The sequence below is a fragment of the Populus nigra genome, chromosome 8 (genome assembly GCF_951802175.1).
Source record: "Populus nigra chromosome 8, ddPopNigr1.1, whole genome shotgun sequence".
NCBI lineage: Eukaryota > Viridiplantae > Streptophyta > Magnoliopsida > Malpighiales > Salicaceae > Populus > Populus nigra.
The window spans coordinates 14494388-14510233 of NC_084859.1; the positions used below are offsets into that span (position 1 = coordinate 14494388).

General features: G+C 31.5%; 1 protein-coding gene across 1 annotated transcript; it reads right to left on the minus strand.

Annotated features, from left to right (window-relative positions):
* Nucleotides 1-13515: 13515 nt before the first annotated feature.
* LOC133700421 (ethylene-responsive transcription factor ERF027-like) lies at nt 13516-14694 on the minus strand. Its single transcript, XM_062123941.1, has one exon. The coding sequence runs from the start codon at nt 14412-14414 to the stop codon at nt 13884-13886; it is 531 nt and encodes a 176-aa protein (XP_061979925.1). The 5' UTR covers nt 14415-14694; the 3' UTR covers nt 13516-13883.
* Between the last annotated feature and the right edge of the window lie 1152 nt (nt 14695-15846).

The following is a 15846-nucleotide window of genomic DNA, read 5'->3' on the forward strand; positions in this document are numbered from 1 at the left end:
GGTTCCTGTTATGGTGTTCTGCGTAGTTTTTTGAATCTTAAGACTGGTTATTTTATTGCTTTGGTTTGTGTATTTAATTAATTTTTTGAATTTTATTGACGGCTGTACTTAATAACCTAGACCTCGTTAACTTCTGGACGGTAATTGTTCGCGTACGACTGCATTATATATGATGTCTATTGATTAGTACAATCATCACTTCTTTTAAATACCTTTAATTTTGGTCTTAGTAGCTATTTTTTTTTAGGCTTTTTCATAATAAAAAAAGCTAACTGAGACTCGCCACAGCTATACTGGGCATCTTTATTTTTATGTTTTAATAGTGTTTTTTTAAAAAATTAATTTTTTTTTTATTTTAAATTAATATTTTCATATTATTTTAATATTATAAATATTTTAAAAAAAAATAAAAAATATTATTATACTTAGTATTAGCTTGGTCTTGGTTAACCATGACTTTATTCTTAATCATGCCCTCTGTAAGTCTGTATAACCCATAAAAAAAAAATACTCAGTTGGTACTGAAATAATATTATTATAGTAAGATTTGGGGTTTTTTTTCTTCTCAAATATTGTATTTGTTTCTTCAATTTAGAATTTTTTTTAATAGCGTTAAATCTTTTAATCGATAGTCAAGAGAAAAAAAGTTGTAATTTAATTAATTTATTTTTTATTTATAAGGTGAGCATGGCTTTCTATGTTGTTATTGCAACTTCATAATTCGAGATTCAAGAATGATCGAGCCTTTCAATAAACAAAGTAATTTCACATCGTAAGACATGACATGAAAGCAAGAAGAGTATTTTCTACATGCATGATTTGATTTTGGACGGGTGTGAGTGAGAGACCAGTAGTTGACTTTGAAGAATCTTGAAGATGACAGCATATAGATACGCTGTCTTTCCATGCAATTTGACTGCCCATTATTCACGCACTCTGGCACGTGTGCTTGTCCTGGGTCCAGAAGAGTGGAAGCGTGAAAAATGATCTGCTGCTAGATTTTTCCTTTTGTTTATTTCTTTATTTGACGAGTAGCGATCGAGCGTATCGATTACAAGGCCTCTCTCTCTCTCTCTCTCTCTCTCTCTCTTTTTTATCGAGATTTTCTTAGTAACCAATCAATCCAAGATTCTCTCATGCAGGGGGGTCGGAGGGCCTTCCATGGACGGCTGATCAATTATTGTTACACGGAATGCCATCTGGCCCATCCATGTATGTGTGTCATCAAGCTATGACACATGGATCCATCAGGCAAATAATTATATAGATCCATCCACGTAATGATGATTGAAGATCTCCGTGCGTGGCAAAGATTATTTGGTGCTCAGTTGTTTAGGAAAGAACATGCAAAAATAGGAAGTAACCACGCATCATTAATTTTTAATAGCTATGATGTGTCCCTCATGATCCATTATTTCTTGATCATTAAATCTTAAATTTCATTTAAAATCCTTTGAATTTTTATGAAAATTTAAATTGATTTTTATAAAGTTTAAAAATAATTTTTAAAACAACTGCAATTTTCAACACCAATATTGTTCAGTATTTTTAAAATGTTTTTTTAACTAATGTTATTTTCTCAAAGAAACTTTTTGTTAAATTGGGTTAGAATTACAAAATACCGTATTTACGGAGGACACTTGTCAGATGGCCCGCGGACAAGGACATCATTGTACGGAAAACCTATGGCCTAAAGGTGCTGTAGTGGAAAAGTAATTTACTAATAATGTACAAAATAATTTGAAAAGGAACATGGCGCGCGTGCCTGATGATTCGATTCGATTCATACGATCAGGATTTTGATTTTTCCACTTGCAAGCCGAAGAGGAAACGACATTTTAAATGTCCAAAGGAAAAGCCAAAGACAACATGAGTATTCCCACAAATTTTAAAGTTCCTTAGCTCTGGCTACTGGCTACTGGCTAGGGCATGGCCTTGCCAGAAGTACCTTTGCATGATTGTGTGGTCCGGTCCCGACCACGATTTTATTGTACAGAGGAGTTTGAAAAATATGTTAGTAGCTATGTTGAAAGTATTTAAAAAAATATATATATACATATATATATAAATTAAAATATTTTTTATTTTTTAAAATTTATTTTTAATATCATTACATCAAAATAATTCAAAAATATTAAAAATTTAATTTTAAAAAAAAAACAGTTTAAAACTTAATGTCAAACACCCTTAGAAGGTAAATGTTCGGCGGGCGTAATTTGATTCTTCTACCGAGAAAAAGAAAAGCACCATTTCTCACATGAATGTCCCCAGCCCATAATTCGAGCAGAGAAGAATCCTGAGTTATTAGCTCCACCTCTGTAATAAACTAGCATATATAATCTCATTAATGATCTAGCTTATTACCTGATATGGGAAAATTTATATCAACATTGAATCTCCCTATTACTTGATAAATTAAGTTTGAAATCATAGAAAACATACAAAGTTAAAATATAGAGGATTGGAATGTAAAATACTTAGAAAATATATATTGAATTTTAAATTATTGATAATTTTTATTTTCAATCACATATTTATTTTGTTTATTTTTCGGCTTTGAAAAATAAATAATAGTGTTTTTTCCCTAGAATTTCTTGGAAAAAAAGAGATTGTATTTCATTTCATTTTTTTCTAGTTGATTTTGGTTTTTTAAGGTGTTTTGGGGTGTTTTGATTTTTTTAGGTGGTTTAAAGAGGCTTTTTAATTGTGTTTTAGAGATGTTTTTAAGTTAAAATGGGTTAAAAATATTTTTTCAAACCAAAAAAACATTTTTCCTAGTTTTTCTAGCTACATTGTGGTGTCTAAATTCTGGATTGTAACCTAGTTGACGACACTTCATATATCACAACAAACAACATTTAATATACCATTATATTGATAGTTTTTAAAAAAATCATCTTCCATGCAAACAATCTACCACTCTCAACTAATAAATCATTGATTAAATCAATTATTTTTAATAGCTTCACAGGATAAATATTTGAGTTGATTTAATAAGTTATCTTTGCACTCCTTGTTATCCATACAATCTGCCATATAATTACTTTTGTTTTTGTTTTATAGAGGAATGTTTAGTTTTAATCTCATTCGGATAGATATTATATGGTTTTATTTGCTTTTATTTTACTTAGACTGCGATTTATCCTATATATGACTTTTTGTCATAGTAAGATATTGTGTAGTTTATGTTCTACTCCCGCCAGATTTTGGCGTTTAAATAATATACCTATCTTTCAAAAAAAAAAAAGTTCTACAAACTATCCATTTTCCTGTCTAAATATAGTTTCATATTCAATAAAAATATTGCTTCTTAGTTTTGTTTGTTTGTGGCTGTGATAAGAAGTGCTTTATTTCCTTCCTCTTCATTCTACAGCCCCCTGTATTATACTAGTTTTTGAGAATTCCAGGTCTTCATGTTAGACAAATATTAATTGCTCTCAATAAGTTTCACAGCCAAAATTACACATCCAAGGACAACCTCTTTCTGTCCTCATTTGTTCATTATTTGTTCTTGAACAATTTTCGTAGATGAGTCCTCAGAATTAATCACATTTCTTATGCATGTGCAAACTGCCATCTCCACTCTCTCCTTCTGATCGATTATTGTGACTTTGTACTAAAAAAATAATACATTTACAGTCTCCGAAAGTACATGCAATTTAAAATGCTTCGATTAAATCGGTGTCAAGGATGGGCCACCCTGGACTTTGTTTCTGCACTAAATTGCTCGAGGGGCATTGCATTGCATGCGATGGCCATGGACCTACCTTACCAGATACTTACTGATCTTTTATTTTCATTTAAAAACCCATGAATATGATGAAAACATTGTACGTTTTTAAATTTACAAAATATAAATATTTGTTAAAAAGCCTTAACGTTAAGTTTTAATTGTAAATATTCATTTGTCTTTCAAATTTAAACTTTCTATGTTCTTGTGGATGTGTTTGTGAATTTATTAAGGTGTTCATGTTTAATTTGGGATACCCTTATTTTACAATATGAGTGAATTTGGTCTCAAATGAAATCGTTGAGCGTAGAAGATGATTTTTGAATTTATTTTAATCAATATAATATTGAATAGGCTTATGTCTATCCTCTCATATTTAATGTCCATGATTTAAATGTAATGATTAAGCTTCGTTATCACGTTTGGGTTCAAATCATTGCTTTAGGTCTCAGTGTTTTTATCTTTAACAAAAAAAAAAAATCAACATATACTATTCTAGATAAACTCCTAATAAGTAAATACATCATGCATCTTTATTTTTTAAAAAATAATAATATAATTTATCTTGGGATAGGATGTATAAAGTAATTACTATATTTTCTATCATATAACTAATCATTTATCTAGAAACTCTGAAAACTAATTAAAATTTATAGTTATCATTTTATTTTTATATTTTTTATACGTAGTTTATCTCGATGTCCAATGTGACATAAGTTTATACATGATTTATATATAAATTAAAGATAAGTTTTTCAAAAAAAATCTTTGAATGAAAAAATTTGTTATATATATATATATATATTTATCGTAATATTAATATAATAGATTAGAAATAAAAGTATATAGTTATAACATCTAGAAATCTACCTGTTCAACTATTCGAGTTGAGGAGAATCAGGAGCTTTATACATGTTTATTTTTTTTACTGTGGTTCCTGATTTTATGATTTCTATGAGATTTGATTGTCGAGGGATGTATGGGAGTTGCCAGGTATACTTATTATATATATATATATATATATATATATATATATATATATATATATATATATATATATATATATATATATATATGATTTCTAAGATTTCTAAGGGAGCTGTGAGGTATGAATATTGTTTGCTCTTATTTTGATGGTTCTTAGTGACATATATGGTCATTGTCATACAGAGTTATCTTTTATTTTTGCCATTGTACTAAATCTGGTATGTTTTAAAAAGATTTTTTTTATGTTTTACACTCTGGTCCCTTATTTTTTCAAACTTTATATTTTAATAATAAAATTTTATTTTTATTTTACAACGCTTGATAATTGAGAAAGGACAAAGCAACTCAATTAGAAGGAACGGAGAAAAAAAAAGTATAATTGAACACATTTCAATGAAAAAAAACTCAATATTAAAGTCAATAAATTTATTTTAGCAGGAAAAATTTAATAAAAGTAATGTAAGTCTTTAATTATTTTAAGAAAAGTAGATCGGATCTAACTTGCTAAGGTCCTGGTTGTTTTGAAGTTTTAAAAATATTTTTAAAAAGATTTAAAAATTTTTAGTTTTTTATTCACTTCAAATTAATATATTTTTATTTCATTTTGACATTAACGATGAGCTATTATTGTCCTGGAGGAAAAGAGTAAATGATTTTTCAACAAATCAGATGGCTTACAGAGAACATAAGACTTGGAAACTGTGGATCCAGAACATTTAGGTCCAAGCCCAAACGTTGACAAGCTCGGAGTTTACTTATCTCATCACCAAGCCCAGATATAAAGCCCACTATAAATATACAAAGCATGAGCAGGAACTTAAACATGGTCCCCAGATTCATTTGCGACCACGTGATTCTCGTTGATCATTATCCCGTGGCCTAATCTCGTTCTACGATTATGTTAAACCACAAAACACTAATTACGTTCTATTTTTAATGATTAAGCATTGAAACTTCTACGTTGATGTGACGTGGCAGGGCGTTGTGTCCAGCTCACCTCGTCTGTTACGTTGGGAGATTGATGTAAATTGCCAACCTTTTTTCAACAACAACAAATGAAATTGTCATCCCTTGTCTCCTCGCGGTGCTGACTTTTGGTAGTTTTTGGTTTCTATTTCAAAACGGGAAAGATAAAAATAAAAATATATTCAGTTAAAAAAGTAAAAATAAATTATTTATGCGACAGTGTTTTATTAACAGTTTTTTCCCCTTCCTTTACTCCTTTCTCTCTCATCCATTCAAAATTCACTTTTAAAATCTTAGAATTGTCCCCTCATTTTCTAATATTTTAAATTTAATATTTATTTTTTTTATTTTTATTCTTGATCCTTTTTTAATTTTAGAATTATCCTCTCATTTTAGATTTATTTTTAATTATTTGTGAATTGTTATTTTTTTCAAATTTGATCATTATTCTTTTGATTTTGATTTTTTGTTTTGGATCCTTTTTATGAGTTTGATTTTTCTTTTTAATTTTCCTATTTAATTCAAATTTTAGGTTGTACTCTCATTTATTTTTCATTTTAAATTTGATTTTCATTCTCTTAATCGCTATTTTTTTTGTTTTTTAATCATTTTGTATATATATTTTTTAAAATTTTATCATTTGACATTTGATTTGTTGAGAATTAGGCTTTACGGTTTTTTTAAATAGGGTGCTTTTAGTTTACCAAATCAGGTCACGAGTTTGAAAAGTTAACATGGGTTGATATTGTTTTTTTTATTATTTATTTTTTCCCTTATTTTATCATTCGAAGTTGTTTATGTTAAAAAAGGGCTTTGTTTGGGTATCCTTTCAATCAAGTTATTCCAGTATCATGATATGGATAATAGGTTTGACTAGTTAATTCATGTGTTTTTTTTTGTTGCTTTTTTTATATATCTTCTTTTGATCTTGACCTTTAAAATTGAGTTTTCTTTAAAAAAAAGAATTAAACTTTGTTATTTTTTCTTCTACTATATTATTCCATTCGTATAATTCGACTAATGAGATTTGATAACCTTACCCGGGTTTGCAGGTGTTTTATTTTCTGGGCTTTTTTATGTTGATTGATTTTTTTTTATCTTTTTACATTTCGATTGTAGGAATTGTTTATCATTATTTTGTCAATTCTCTTGCTATGATGTTAGTCTGACATCACGACCCTGGTTGTGAGGTTGTCATATTAGCACGGGTTGACTCAAGGTACATTATTTTTTTTTAATTTTTATTCTTTAACATTAAATCATCTTGGAATTTAGCTTTATATTTTTTTTCCCTCTTGACAAGCTTTCCCTTTTCTTTTAGTCATCGTTATCGCTCTTTTTTTAAAAAAAACAAATGGTCCATTTAGTGTCATTACTTTTTCTTCTGATTTTTTGGAGCGAATATTCCATTGACAATACCGTTAGACAAATTTAAAAATAATAAAAAATAAAAAAATAAAGTGAAATGATCAAAATACCCTTAAAAGCATAAAAAATAAAATTGATGTTAAAGGGTTTTTTTCCACCTTTTCACAATGATTTTCTAGTTATTATTAGGTCAACTTAGAGGTGGTTTGACATTTGACAAATTATATATATATAAACAAAAAAGTTAGGGAGACTCGTGCAACGCTTTCTAGAGTTTAAAAATCTCTTTTTCTGTATTGTTGGAAGCGTTGTCATTCTCTTCTTGGCGGTGTGATGGTTGTAGGTAGTGATGATCTGATTTATTGCCCGTGAACCTTTTGTTTTCTTTTCTCTCCTCTCCCAAAATAAAACCAACTTTTTTGTCCTAATCTTGTATATAACTCAATTCACAAATTTTTCTTCTTCTTTACACATGTTTGCGTTGCATAAACATCATTTTTAACTGAAAAAATATAGGCCCTACAGCATACCACGGGCACACGGCTAATTCATCAGCTTAAAAAACAAGATGGTACATTTTTTGTATTCTTTTTAATATAACTATCTTGGTTTAATGGTAATCAAAAGCATTTTTGAACAAAAGGAGGTTTTTAATATTTTATTAAATACAGAGGAGGATTTTTATCAAGTCTTTAAACTCCTAACAATCTCTGTATTTTCATAATACTTCAATAAGATTATAATTATAACTTACTCTGTCGATGCAATATAATTAATAGTCAATGATTCAACTATAATATTATCCAAAAAGAAAAACTATATAAATATTACATTTACAATTAACTATAGGAATATACAATACTTTGATGCATAGATGTGGATTATTTTCCTGCGTCATAAGTACAAGCTTGCAATATTTAATAGGCGTGATTAATTACCATGCACTCGTGTCTTGTAGCTGTATGTTGAAACAATGACTTTTTTTTGGTTATCAAATTTTTTGTTTTGATTTCATCCTATTGTGTTTTGTTTTTTTTTAAATGTGTTTTCGGTTTATGGTATTTATTCTTTGCATTTTCTTGAGATATTAATGTTTTTATAAGATCTTTGAGTTTGATTATAGGTCAATTTAATAAAATACGGTTTTTATTTGAAGCATTAAGATAGAATTAAAAGATTAAGGACCAAATCGAGATATAAAAAAATTATTTTAAGCTATTTCAAATTCACATAGAAAAGTTTTATATAGCCACCATATTTTATGTTGAATTTCTTCTAGAATCCTGCAATTTTAAAATTTCTTTATTTCAGCACAAAACTTTATATTTATTCATGTTTAAGTTCCCGAGTTTGAGAAAGAAAAAGAAAAATGTTAGTTGTCGCAATAAAAAAAATCATTTTTAATATTAATAAGAATTATTTAACTAGAGGAGTTTCATTGAGGATTTTTTCCCCTTCATGTATCTTTATAGAAAAAGTAGATCAAGGTCAATGAATAAATTATTTTTATTTGATTTTGTATTTGTTAACTAATTTTAGAGTTTTTAGGTTGATATATTGATTTATTCAAATTAAAAAGATGTTATTTAAATTTTTTTAGGTTTAAAAATAGTTTTTTAATTTAAAAATAAATGGCTCGATTTTTAAACCACCTTGCTAATCAAAAAATAAAAAATGGTTTTCTAAGTGATAGGCGTGGTGGCCCACCCATCTAGTTGTATGACCTCTTTTTGACCTTTTATTTTTTTTAACCTCAATTTAAATTATTTAAATAGATTAATTAAAAATATCTAGATGCTAGGCCCGGATGGTCTTCTTCATGCAACTGGAGATCGTGTTTCTTTATTGAATTCGCAATTAAAATTTTCCATGGTAAAAAAAATAAAAATAATCATGTCCTTTTATTTTATTGTCGGAGGTAACTTTTGAAGCGCGTATAAATTGGCTAGTTATATCTATTATCCCTTCTGATCATTCTCTATAAGACTGTAAGTAGAGCAGTAGAGTTTAATCGAGGAGCACTGGAAAACATGTTTCATTAAAATATAAGCTAGTGATTCAATTGATCTATGCATACTATACACGTACAGGCATGAATGAATATATTGATAAGCATGCACAGAGAATTTGCAACAATGTAAAATAAAAAACCCAGAAATTCAAGTCATATCTTCATTCTAGACATGGGGTCCAGGACTGTCATTACGAAGTTCAAAAAACAACTCAAATCCATCATCATGGATATTTAACAAGTGTAAGAAAGAAGATAAAGATAGAAAAGGAACGATCATCATAACTCAGAAACCCAAAGAACATAATGATTAGTAACAATGGGGGACAACATCTGTGGTGGACCACTGACTCTGAGTTCAAGAAACCCTATTGTTTTGCAGGAGGAGGCCGGGAAAGTCGGAGAGAGTGGGAGTGAGAGTGAGAGTGAGAGTGAGAGGACAGGGCAAATAGCAATGAGAAGCTTTCATCTTTATTAAAAAACAAGACTTAAAAAGATATTCAATGTTGCGTTAACCATTGTGGATGCTTGTCCCCTCGTCTTCACAGATGTTTTGAGAACTGCACCATCTAAGTTAATTGCACCTACTAATTGCTAATAAATACTGTTAAGCACTTGTTTATTGTCTTGCTAGTTGGTTAGCTAGGCTCCACGTTACCCAAAATGGAATGTCTATGATTAATTATCTGTTCAGTTTCCCTAATCAGATCTTTACCAGGCATTCCCTATTGGAAATTTGCAATATAAAAATACTTCGGCGTAAAAGTAATTCCTTCAGGCTCTTCAAACACTACTACTTTACTTCAGGAACTTAATTTAAGCAAGGATTCCCTGTGCATGCTGAAAGAACACTGTAGATAGCTAGCATTTGGTATAATTTTAATAGCATAGTTATGCTAATCGGATTCTAAGTAGGTCATTCAAAGGATAACTATTGTGTCCATGCCCACCTCTCTAAGTTTAAAAAAACGTTTTGTAAGTTTTTGATATGTTTTATTGCATCTAGTCGGCTAGAGCGTATCAAATATATCTCTGATTTTCTACCCAAAAAAAGAAAAATAGATGTCAATTCCATACATGGCAAGTATAGCAATCCTATGATCAAGGTTTTGTGAGGGGATTCCATTTACGTACGTGTATGTGTAAGCTTGCACGCGTACAGTCAAGTATGTATGCGCGAGAGACAGAGAGATAAAGAGAGAGACGCATCACCAACCAGGTCGTGAAAGTGAAGAGAAGACAGCAGAAGATGCATTGTCGGCCATGTCTTGTCTTTCCCATAGTCAAACCTAATTTCTGCTCATTCAAAGATTAGGGGGAATTTCGGCTCCTTCAATTTTTTTTGTGTCAGATATTTATTTATCCCCACAAAAATTAGGTTTGAAGGGACCCTCTTGGATTTCATGGCCGACTTACAACCACTTTATTGATCTCTCTTTTAAATTTCTGTAAAAGAAGGGGGTCGCTAAAATATTTTATGAAAAACAGAACTAATTAGGGTTTTCATTATATACTAGATATTTCATGTAAGGATAATCGCTATTCTTTGGAAGCACTTTGATTTGACTAAAAAAATAATAATTAAATGGTGGTTTGTCTTGAAGAAGAATTTTTCTTATGGTACCTCATTTATTAATTAGTATAATTAATCTACTCAATAGATAGAGAAGATTTTGGATACATTCAAAATTTTAATTATGTTGAATCTATAGGAATTCATGTTTAAAAATAATATTTATACAAATAATCTGATTTTTTAATCAAATAATTATATTTGTTACTTACCTTGAAAACCGCACATACATACGAAAAATCTCCCAAAATGTAGAAAATTAAAAAGACCACTCCATTTAATATATTAAACATACGATCGAGTATTTATGTCTTTCACACTGTGAAGCACACATGTATATATACTTTCTTCGATTTAATGGCATATTTAGTCTATTGACAAATGTGATTTTTGCACATTAAAAATATAATTGTCACAAGTATATGACGGTATAAGGACCCGATTGCGTTTTCTAAAACCACTAAGTTTAATGTGCCAAAATAACAATTGTTCAGGGAGGAAAAGTGCCATCAAACATACTTTCTTCTGGATTTTTTTTTCCGGCAATGTTTCTAGTTTACTTCCATCTTTTCGTAACTCTCATCCCTGCAACAACTTTATACTGAAAAAATGGTCAGAGATAGCTGAAAATTTCGATTTACAGGTGCACAGCTTATGTTAGAACAAACGTACATTCTCATATATGGTGAAAATCTCGTCAGAAGATAATTGCACAAAAGAGGCCAGCACACTTAAATTGTTCACAACTGTTCCAATGAATAGAACTGTGAGTATGGTGCACACATATGTCTCAGGGTCCACTGGATATGACGAGAGATGTTTGTCTCCTTAAAGAGCTGAAAAAGTCTCGTAGGCCCTCATGAAAGAGGTCGCTAGCTAGAGGTGCTCAAATCTTTCCCCGCCAGTACGTACGCGTTAGAGTTGTACAGGTTTGTATCTAACTTCTATTGCGTCGTTTCAAGTTCTTTCATTAAAAAGGTGTGTTACCTAATATTCTGTTAAAAGAATAATTTCAATAAGAAATATCTCATCATTTACAAAATTTTCATTATATTTTATTTAATAACAAAAATATTTTCATATTAAATAGTATAACTTTACATCAAATTAGAAGAAAAGCCGAACCACAATCTCGTGCTCTTTTCATCACCGGAATCTGGATGCGTATCCAGACAGGAACTGCCATATTTGTGACTTGAGAAAATCATACACGGGGCATAGCTTCCAAGATGATGGCGAATATGGGTTATCGTGAAGGGATGAGATTAGGTGCTTCGGGTCAGGGCATGTTGGACCCAATCTCTTTGAAGGTCCTCCCACCAAGCAATCACTGCTCTGGATCGTCTCTAAAAGAGGGGATCAGCTAAGAAGCAGAAAAATAAAGGCTCAGAAGAGAAGAAAGTCAATAGGCGAGATCTGCTTGCTTTTGATGATGTGATTAAGGACTTTTGATGATACGTGTGGAGAAGTTTGTAGAGATGAAAAGTAGAAACAAAAAAGAGGTGGTGGTTTATGAGTATATATGCTATTACCGGTGGAGAAAAAGAGAAGAAATGACTCAAGTTTTGAGGCCATAATATTAAATATTGTTGTGCAGTTCAAAGTAAAGAATTGAGCACCACCACAGCGACAACACCATACGCCGGAGTTAAAGTCAACAATCAACAACCAGCAGTTCTTGTCCTAGACATCAATTTAAATACTGATTGAATTCTTTGGATTGCATCAATTTATCTGATTTGAGTTTGAATTTGTTGGCTTTAAAATAGAGGATTTTGAAACCTGCTCGAAGAAAAGGAGAGAAATACCCACTGCCCATAAATTTTAAAAGAGACATGGGAATTAGAATAGCACCGTGTTTGATTTGGTATGGCACCGTGTGAAGAATATTTCATATTTAATTATTAAAAACATCGAATAACAGTAAATAAAAAAAACAAACGATTTAAAGCCTTTTATCTACCTAAATACATTTCTGGAGAAAAAAGCTGGAGATTACTGCCAAAGGATCTCTGCTTCATTTCCCTTTCTTCTAATTGTTGCAGCTTAATCATGAAGCAATACGATGGAAGAAAATCATGAGGTCAAGGTTAGTACTGTATTTAGCGAAACCTGAGTAATGTTGACGATAAACAGAGGAATCATATAGAAAACGGGAGACAAGGTAACATGATAATTGTAACCGTTCAATCAAAGACCATCTTTTTTCTCTCATCATGGCCCGAAAATGCAATTGTCCACCCTCCTTTTGCTTTCTTTCAATCTTTCATCACATAGAAATGGACACTCTCTCTCTTGAACTAAGGGGCGCCCCCCACATAGTCTTGACTTGCAATCTATAAACAATAATTAATAAAGGATGGATTTATGCATTGTCGTGTGACATGCATGATTAAAGAAGCTCCATTTTCAATTTTAGCTAGCTTGCTTAGTTTGAGAGGAAGATGTTTTGATTTTTATCATTATTGATAATTTAATTGCTAATTAATTTCTAAATGTAGCTAGGCTCTTTGTTAGTCACCAACCGCTTTAACTTGTCTCTACATATTAAGTAATGGCCGCGAAGAAGTTATAATGAGTTCACGGGACTCTTTTGAAAGTATGTTTAATGTTATTTTAAAAATATTGTTGCTTAGAAATATAATAAAATAATATATTTTTTATTTTTAAAATTTATTTTTGATATCAACACATATGATCCAAAAACATAAAAAAAATAATTTAAAAAATAAAAATAAAATCTTACTTCTTAATTACTAACCTAAGTTGTTCCATCTCAATGGAAGATATATATATATATAGTAGAAACAGATAATAATAAAAAGGGACGGAAAGGAAAGGCAGGAAAATGAAATTAATGAAAAAGAAGGGACAAGAAAATTAGTGAACACAAGAGAATATTAAAAACAAAGCCAAAAAATATTTACAAGCTAGCTAAACTATTATACAATGCGGCGTTCACATGATCAAAAGAAATGCAACTCAAACTCACTATTCTCTATCTCAAAATTCAAAAACACACTACGTATAATGTGATCACTGGTACTGTTTGATGAATCTTTTATCCTGTTTTCGTTTCACATCCAAACCTCCATCATTTTTATTGCTTGGCTTATACCTCAGGACAGGCAAAATAGTACCCAAAAAAAGTCACAGTAATGACCGCCACACCCCTCTTGTTTCTTTCTTTATGTTGTTAATTAATCCATTGATGAAGTTGTAAAGATTTGTAGTAAGGAGAATTAATGTTAAGAATAGCTCCACAGACTTTCTCCATCAGAAGTTCCCTGTGAGTCATCAGATGGCGATGGGGTTATTCTTGGTGGCGAAAGCAGCATTCCTCCTGCCATGTCCACCAGCAAATTTGGCATATCAAACAGTGCCTCCTCATCGACAAATTCTTCTCCACCTGATGCCAAAAAGGTACCAACGGCACAGTCATTCCTAGGTTGTTCAACTAATGCTTCATTGTAGCTCATTTCAGCCTTTTTTAATGCAGCAGCAGCATTAGCTGCATTACGAATATCAGTGGGTGATGTTGATGCTGGAACAGGATAAGTCCCAACAGAACTCGGGAAGTTAAGAACTGCATCAGCACCTTTTAGGGCTAGGACAGCCACATCATAGGCGGCTGCTGCCATCTCCGGCTTTGGGAATGTGCCAAGCCAAATACGAGTGGTTTTTCGTGGCTCCCGGATTTCGGACACCCATTTGCCACTGCGGCTCCGGATTCCACGATACATTGGGTGCCTTTTGGAGCTAGATGAAGTTGTGGCCATGCTGGTGGGCTTACAATATTGTTGAGGAGGATGATATTTTGGAGATGGATTTTCACTTGTGCTTGTAGGGATAGAATGTGACAATATAGGGTCAAGTGGGTTCACTACTATAGGTGAATTAGGGTCAAAATGTAGTGCTAATAGTCGCCGAGTTTGGTTTATTTGGGGCACATTGGTGGATGGTTGGGCTCAGCCATATGTAAATCAATATGTGTGTGTGTGTGTGTGTGTGTGTGTGTGTGTTTGTGAAGGACGAGGACCAGAAGGAGATGATTTAGGGGTTGTGGGTTGGTAGGTACATGCAAGGAGGAAAGAATTTATACATGTGAGATTTTGTGTAGATTTGTGTTGTAAAGGTTAATGCGTGGGGATTTCGTGGGGGGTCTACTCAAAATCGTGGTACTCCAGCGTGTAATGCAGGTATAGTTGCGATAGCTAGGGTTTTAGTCTTGGAAAGATTAAAGTGGAAAGTGATAGTTGAGCTGAGGCGAGTAGCTAGCTAGCTCATCTGCTAAATGGAGAGTTTTGATCATAATGAGCGCACGCGCATTGGGCGCGCCTAGCTAGCCATTAGCTGGTATTTGCTCTTCTCTCACAGTAGTGCCAAATTAGCCATCAGCGTTTTCTCTTGATATCTTCTCTTCTGGTTTTATGATTCAGAGGACTAGGAGGTAAGTGGAGCATGGTTGCCAGAGGGGTGTCTATAATATGGGTGACGACCAAAACCGATTCTTTATACCAATTAATTGTTTTTGTGGAAGTTAACAGTAATTTAAGCTGTGTAAAAAGCTGCGTGAAAGTGACAAGCACATTTTAGTTGGTGATCTGGTTGGGTTATCACGATCATCCATCTTATGGTACTTGAATCTCAGCAAGAAAATCTATATTTCGAACCTTACGGCACTGTACTCTCACAATTAATCCCTCAATCGCCAGTTAAAGTCAAATCCAGGATGTTGGATCCACGAACCTCCTCCGATCCCTCTCTTCTCTTTCCTTTGTTATTGTCTGAAAAAGTCCTTTCAAGCCCTCGATTGCTTTACTTTTATTGAAGTTAATGCCACTGACCGCGTTTTGTCAAGTCATATTAAACAATTAAAGTCCTCTGTGTCTTACTTCCTCTGGGCCCCTTGTTTTCATATTTTTATTCTATAGCTCAAAAGCTTTCATGTTTTTATTATACAATAACGTTAAAAGAATATAATCTTTTATGGTTGGTTAACATGGACTGGACTGTTTTTTGAACTGTACCTTCTTCTTTTTTCTTTTTCTTTTTTATTACTAGCCATTTGACTTTCATTCCGTAGAAACGGAGGCTTTTTTAATATATTTTTATATAAAAAATTAAATATAAATTAAAAAATTTATATAAATATCTAATTAAATAAATCAGTAATTAGATAAAAAGTTATCAATGATAACTAAAATTAAA

Coding starts and splice junctions, on each gene's coding strand:
- LOC133700421 (XM_062123941.1), bottom strand. CDS start 14,414: ATGGCCACAACTTCATCTAGCTCCAAAAGGCACCCAATGTATCGTGGA.